Here is a 7,441-nt window from a genome sequence, read left to right as displayed (position 1 = left end):
TACACTCAATATAAAGGTGGGGGGGGAAAAAAACACTTACTTGTGCTGTGCAAACCAAGATAACTTGTATTCACTAGTGATCACCTCAGCTTCAGGTGTAAAATGTCTCGAACACAACCACAAATTCACCATTATTCCTCTTCATTCAAAATGTAAATTCAAGCCAGCTGACCCGTAACCAAGATGTTTGGGTTAAAGAACGATAGTTTTGAAAGAAAAGACAAAAATACACCTTGCCATCTTCACCAACATGCGATTGACGCTTCAACACTACGCAAGGTTGTGGTATTTATAAGAAAGGGGCGGGGTTTAAACGGACTAAATGATTGGAGAAGTCCTGCATACGTCACCAGAGAGGAGTCTGTCGTTTCACCGGAAGATCGAGTTATTACATTTTGATTAAAGATTACAAGGTCAAAATTACAAATAAAATAAATAAACATGCACGGATGAATTGTTCACAATAAGATCAATAACATGCATTTAGAAAATAGATAAGGTGAATTTTCATTTCATGCCGACTTTAATGAAGACTGAAATACATAGTGAAATAAAATTAGAATATTACTGATTTTAATCATCATAATTATTATTACTACTACCTCATTATTAATAAATAATATTTAAGTTGAATGGGTTAAAAAACAAACAAACAAAAAAACAATTGTAATAGGATATCAGACCACTTTCCAATGAAAGTTAACAAAAACAGATCTAAATCCATTAAAGTACAAATACAAGTTGAAAATATGTGTCAAGAGAACTGGCTTATTTTCTACTGACTTTCGCTGCTGCACTATCCAGTCGACTATTTAAAAACTACTGGATTAAAAAGTTTTTGTTTTTTTGGATCGACTACACTTTTTTACAATATTTTTTTTTGTTTTCTCTATTTTATATTTAAATAATGTGTTGTTGCAAGTTTGTGTTTCTTCACATATAAAAGATTACCCCGATCAGTTACACACAATGGCTACATTTACATGCACCCTCATAATGCGCTTAAGGCAATACTACAAAGAAACTGTTGCTCATGTAAACAGAATATTGCGATTATGCTATTAATCAGAGTAATGATAACCTCTGTACGATATATGGAGCTCTCCTATTTTAAATCACTTTATACTGGCATGCAAATGCTTTAATCACATTTCTTCCACTCTGACCAAAGTGTGCCTGTGCCAGTGCTGCAGATGGATGATGTTACACTCATGCACAAGTTCAAAAACATAACAAATAAACAGAAGCTGCACATCTCGACATCTTTGAGGAGCTTTGCCTGAAAGACTTGCAGCACTGCCATGCTATGGAGCACCGAACCAGCCTCTGTTTAAGCTCTACCAGCCAGTGTGGACGTCAGTTGGCACAGCTTGGAAGGGTGGGCGGTGCAGGATTTCCATCCCACACGGGCAAAGGGACAGAGATGTGCTGCAACCGCCTCTCCAATAGGGGGAAGCTTAGCATATCCCTTATCCTCAGCATGGTACACTGTTGTGAAGACTGCAGCTCCTCCGATCTGGACGCGAAACGAATAGGGCGCACGCCAGGTCTTTGTGAGCTCGTTGTGGACTTCTGGGAAGAATGGCGCAGTTTTCCGGACCACGGCCTGCAGGAACCACTCGTTTAGGTGAGACTTTGCCGGCTCCTCTGGAGGGGACCACTCGAGACAGAGCTCCTCAACCGCCCATGTGTCAGTGGCCAGTGCGCGCTCCTCACCCTCGCTGGGGAAAGAGGCTGCAGCAACTTCCATGGACCATTCTCCCATGTCCGATGCTGCAAGAGACACGGCATCATTATCATTATCAGACCTGCCAAAGACGACCACACCGCACTCGTTCATAGAGGGCCGGAGGTCGTCACATAAGTACTGCACTGGCGAGGACGCTGCATGGGAAGATCGAGGGACTCGTGGGGCTTGTGCCGGTGCGAGATCCTCTTCGGTTTCTTCCAGCTCTACCTTGTGGCCCCACCGTGCTTTCTCATGTGGTCCCTCGAGACAGAGGAAGCAGTCGAGAGGGCGCGGGAGGCGAAATAGTCTCTCAGAAAGAGGGCGACCCTAGAGCAGAGCATCCTGAGACTCATGTCCTCGCAGTGAGTGCAGTCTGTTTCCATGAGAGCTGCTTCGGCGTGGGTGTGACCCATGCAGCGAATGCAGCTCTCATGTAGGTCCGACGGAGCAATGTGTCGCTCACAGGAACACTTGCAGCATGACATCTTTAAAAAGACGCGTACACACAAGTGGCTCTTTTATGTATGTTTTACGTCACTTGGATGGATTTATGATATACACTATATTGCCAAAAGTATTCGCTCACCCATCCAAATAATTTAATTCAGGTGTTCCAATCACTTCCATGGCCACAGGTGTATAAAATGAAGCACCTAGGCATGCAGACTGCTTCTACAAACATTTGTGAAAGAATGGGCCGCTCTCAGGAGCTCAGTGAATTCCAACGTGGTACTGTGATAGGATGCCACCTGTGCAACAAGTCCAGTCGTGAAATTTCCTCGCTACTAAATATTCCACAGTCAACTGTCAGTGGTATTATAACAAAGTGGAAGCGATTGGGAATGACAGCAACTCAGCCACGAAGTGGCAGGCCACGTAAAATGACAGAGCGGGGTCAACGGATGCTGAGGCGCATAGTGCGCAGAGGTCGCCAACTTTCTGCAGAGTCAATCACTACAGACCTCCAAAGTTCATGTGGCCTTCAGATTAGTTCAAGAACAGTGCGTAGAGAGCTTCATGGAATGGGTTTCCATGGCCGAGCAGCTGCATCCAAGCCATACATCACCAAGTGCAATGCAAAGCGTCGGATGCAGTGGTGTAAAGTACGCCGCCACTGGACTCTAGAGCAGTGGAGACGCGTTCTCTGGAGTGACGAATCACACTTCTCCATCTGGCAATCTGATGGACGAGTCTGGGTTTGGCGGTTGCCAGGAGAACGGTACTTGTCTGACTGCATTGTGCCAACTGTGAAGTTTGGTGGAGGGGGGATTATGGTGTGGGGTTGTTTTTCAGGAGCTGGGCTTGGCCCCTTAGTTCCAGTGAAAGGAACTCTGAATGCTTCAGCATACCAAGAGATTTTGGACAATTCCATGCTCCCAACTTTGTGGGAACAATTTGGTGATGGCCCCTTCCTGTTCCAACATGACTGCACACCAGTGCACAAAGCAAGGTCCATAAAGACATGGATGAGCGAGTTTGGTGTGGAAGAACTTGACTCTCCTGCACAGAGTCCTGACCTCAACCCGATAGAGCACCTTTGGGATGAATTAGAGTGAAGACTGCGAGCTAGGCCTTCTCGTCCAACATCAGTGTCTGACCTCACAAATGCGCTTCTGGAAGAATGGTCAAAAATTCCCATAAACACACTCCTAAACCTTGTGGAAAGCCTTCCCAGAAGAGTTGAAGCTGTTATAGCTGCAAAGGGTGGGCCGACGTCATATTAAACCCTATGGATTAAGAATGGGATGTCACTTAAGTTCATATGCGTCTAAAGGCAGATGAGCGAATACTTTTGGCAATATAGTGTATATATATATATATATATATATATATATATATATATATATATATATATATATAAAAGTATAGAGCTTCTGCTTGGATACTGCGGGAAGCAGGTAGATGTCTCGCTCGGAGAGCCCGATCCTGCTGCGAGGTGGAGGGACTTCTTCGCCGGAATACTAGAGGGGGCGGGTGATCCTTGCTGCAGGTGCTGAGATTCAGGCGAAGAACGTCCTGATGCGTCTGCAGGAAATCCCGTCGACGGCAAAGAGAAGGCTGATCCAGGTGTGTAGTCAAGATGAGATGTCGGTCTTGAAGGAATACAATTCTGAAGAAATGGTGTGTGAGCGCCCGCTTATATAGAGCAAATGCGCGCCTAAAAGGGCGGAGTTCAAACACCACTGTCAATCATAAGATTGGCATAGTGATACAAAGGCTTCAACTAGGTCGTGGAAAAGGAATTTTCCCCAAAGCGTTCAGCAACGTCTCGTGTACTGAATCAATAGGGAACGGCAGTTTCTTGCACTGTTTTCCAGCAGTGGTGCTCCGCAACTGCAGAACCTCCAACCCCTCGGCAAAAGAAAACATATTTCCTGAGCAGTCTGTATTGAATATTGATGAGATAAAAAGACTGTATACCGCAAAGAAATGGCAAGTACGTCTTTCAAATGAGCTTGTCCTCACGGGTGGAACACAACAACATCCAGCGTGTGTATTCCAATTCACAAACAAATGACTCCTATGAACCGATTCTTTTTAGTGAATCAAAACAGACAGAGCAACCAGTGTAGTCCGACAAACAAATGACTTTTATGAACAGATTCTTTTTAGTAAATCAAAACAGACAGCGCATCCAATGTAGTCGAAAATGACTCTTATTAACCAGTTCTTTTAATAAATCATTCAAAAAGACTCACAAACTGACCTTATGCTAAGCTGTATTTAATGACACATATTTGCAACAAGATGTTTTTTGTAATGTCATTTTATAAAAAAGCATTAAAACATCACATTTATCAGGCGAATAATAAGAGTATTGGCAAGTAGCATGTAAACGGGATTGAAGAGGTTCGCCCAAATCATGTAAACATCTTAATCTAATTATTCCTTATACTCCGATTCTTACAATAATCAGAGTATTGGTGTACATGTAAACATAGCCAGTGAGATACAGACATTCTAAACTGATAAAAATATATATATATATTATTATATATTTGTAACAGATTGAGAAAGAAACGGGGTCGGTGCATCCCTAGATATTACACACAAAGTTTTTTTATTTTTATTGGATTCCTTTTTTTATTACACTAACTTACACTGTCAAAAACACAACATACAAAGTTTAAACACAGTATCATTATAAAAATACACTCTTATTTTATCAAGAGCAACTTTAACATCAAATCACTAATCCAACACTTTGATACAATTTTAGCAGGGGGCAGAGAACAGCTCTATATACCATCAAGAAATATTCACTTCATATACGTGATTCATACTAAGTGTTTAAAAGTCTGTTTTGAGGTGCGGTTAACGTGCCATAAGTCTGTGTTTGCTGCTCTGATCCACCAGTCTGTGATACTCTGCTAGTTTATCTTTCACATTCTTGTACATCTGTGAACAGAGTAGCCAAAAAAACAAAACAAAAAAAAAACATTAAGAAACCATACATTTACATTTCATATCACAAAACACTCCAAATGTCAGACCACCGGATTATTTAACAAAATGTCATGATAATCTGAAGTCTTCAAAGATCAGAACACCTGTTTTAAGAGTATGTAGATTTTGCCTTAAGCAAGGAGTGTTTTCTTTTAAAGAGAGAGCGTTATATTGCTTTCCTCTCGCTCCAAGATCACTTCATGACTAACATAACGTTACCGTACTCTAAAGCAGTCGCCGCGTGTCACGTTAAACAGTGTTAATAGACTAGATGTTTGAATGAGACAAATTAAATGAATGATGGAGAGGGTAAACTTGAGTGAGGGAAGCAAAGAATCAGAGGAATTTAAGAGTGGACAATTTGTCTCTTTCTCTAGATGTTTGTGTAATCTATCAAAATTTCCCTTACAAATGTACAGAAATTGCTCAATTAATCACCATTTAATACATCTCATGCCAAAAGGAAAAAAAATAAAAGCATTAAATGGGCACACATTTTGCTATGGAGCACTTTCCAAACTTATGTTTAACAATCATGAGATGAAGATCTCAGGTTTAATGATAATGTATGTTTCACCTTTTCATTGATTTGACTTTCACCAAGACTTCTTAACAGCTGATCAATAGATGTGTAGGGCAACCACACCAGAGCCGCTGTAGCTGAGAGCGGACGCTGGCACAAACAAAAAGACAAAAAGTGTTACAGAAATAATTAGCATTTATGAGACTAAAAGCTCTCTTCCAGAACCTAGTGAACTGCCTACATAGGCAGCATTTTAAGGTATCACAGGCACACTCCCAATGTAAAGGCTGTTCCAAAAAGGTCTTAATTATGCTGCCTCGTAAGACACCTCGTTTTGACCAAAGTCTAAGGCAGCATTGCATGTGTCCATCATACAAAAGACAGTTTGAGTCTTCAGAAAAATAGTTCAGTATGAGCAAAAATCACTGCAAGGTAGGGCTGCACGATCATAATTGTCGATTGTTTCCTTTGATATTGTAATTGCGATTATTGTAGAATTTACATTAAAATACTTATTTTGCGCGTGGCAGCTGCATGAAATACTCTTTGTAGGCGACACATCTAAAACAGGCCTAGAACGGTTCCTGAATTGCTGCTTTATTTTAATTGCATGGAAAACAAAAGAATTGTATTTTCATTTTGAATAAATTATACACAATATCATTTAGAAAGTGAGTATTACTGATATGCCTTTGACTAATTTAAATGCCTCTGATGCATTCATGCACATAACAGCCCAAAAAATAAATAGTTAATAGAAAATGTTGGCGCTTTGGGAGTTCACCTAAATGGAATACTGTAACTGACACTTTTCATGATTATATAATTGCGACAGCTGTAATTGTAATTTTGATTAATTGTGCTGCCCTACTACGTGGTTTGTGATGTGTATTTTTTTTGCTTATTAGAGTATGGCATCATTATCTTAGCAACTATGAATCAAATGAGTCGAGTGTCCTGTGTGCTACACACGAGGAGCGCAATTTGGGTGGTGAGCAGAGTTGCTGCCTATGTAGAGCACTCCAAATTTGTCACTTATGAAAGTCCATTACTGTAAGGACTTTGAACCAAACAAAACCTAACAAATACTTAAGTTTACAGTGTACATGATGTAAATAATAGCAGTCAGGATTAAATACCTCTATGCCAAAATATTGATGTCCCTTCCCGAGCAGAGCATCCACAAACTCCAGCACGAGTTCAGCTGCGGACTCCAGATGATCATAGTTCAGATAGAGACGCAGGAGCGCTGCAGCATCAACCTCCTACAACACAATCACAAGCCATCCCATTAGCTCAACTAACAGAAAATATAATGCTTTATATAAAAAATAATCATGTAATGCCTATTTTTTGATAGTGCATTGAATTCCAGTGAATTAATTAGTTCAAATAAAAAGGTACTTTATCTCATTTGATTATTTTCTCTTTTCATTTGGAACTTGATGCACAAACCAAAAGATATGTGTATTCAAAAGAATAAGCCAAAAAGGCAGCTTCACATTACGCAACACTTAAGTAAAAAAACAAAAACAAAGCGTAAACATGGGAAAAAAGAGAGATTCGACTAAGTAGGGCTGGGTGGTATAGCGATATTTATCATGACAACGGTATAAAGTGTCAACCGTAAAAGATTTACTACACCGTCTGTGTCGTGGTATGTAAATATCTGTGCATGTGACGCTTCACCAGGCTGTACATGAGATTGATAGTGAGAGAGAACATCATCACGGAGAAAGATG

At 40.6% G+C, this 7,441-nt stretch overlaps 1 protein-coding gene across 2 annotated transcripts in view; it reads right to left on the bottom strand.

Annotated features, from left to right (window-relative positions):
* Positions 1–4,771: 4,771 nt before the first annotated feature.
* Positions 4,772–7,441, bottom strand: part of nup160 (nucleoporin 160) — a 96,455-nt gene continuing 93,785 nt past the window's right edge. For both annotated transcript variants that reach the window (XM_051692029.1, XM_051692028.1), the window contains exons 33-35: positions 6,839–6,964; positions 5,754–5,849; positions 4,772–5,128 (exon numbers count right to left, since the gene is read on the bottom strand). In XM_051692029.1, coding sequence (XP_051547989.1) covers positions 5,045–5,128; positions 5,754–5,849; positions 6,839–6,964 — 306 coding nt within the window. In that variant the 3' untranslated portion in view covers positions 4,772–5,044. The remainder of the gene's footprint in view (positions 5,129–5,753; positions 5,850–6,838; positions 6,965–7,441) is intronic.

This window comes from Myxocyprinus asiaticus, chromosome 48, assembly GCF_019703515.2.
Source record: "Myxocyprinus asiaticus isolate MX2 ecotype Aquarium Trade chromosome 48, UBuf_Myxa_2, whole genome shotgun sequence".
NCBI classification, from domain to species: domain Eukaryota; kingdom Metazoa; phylum Chordata; class Actinopteri; order Cypriniformes; family Catostomidae; genus Myxocyprinus; species Myxocyprinus asiaticus.
Note: the sequence above shows the minus strand (reverse complement) of the source record. Positions and strands in the feature narration are given on the sequence as shown.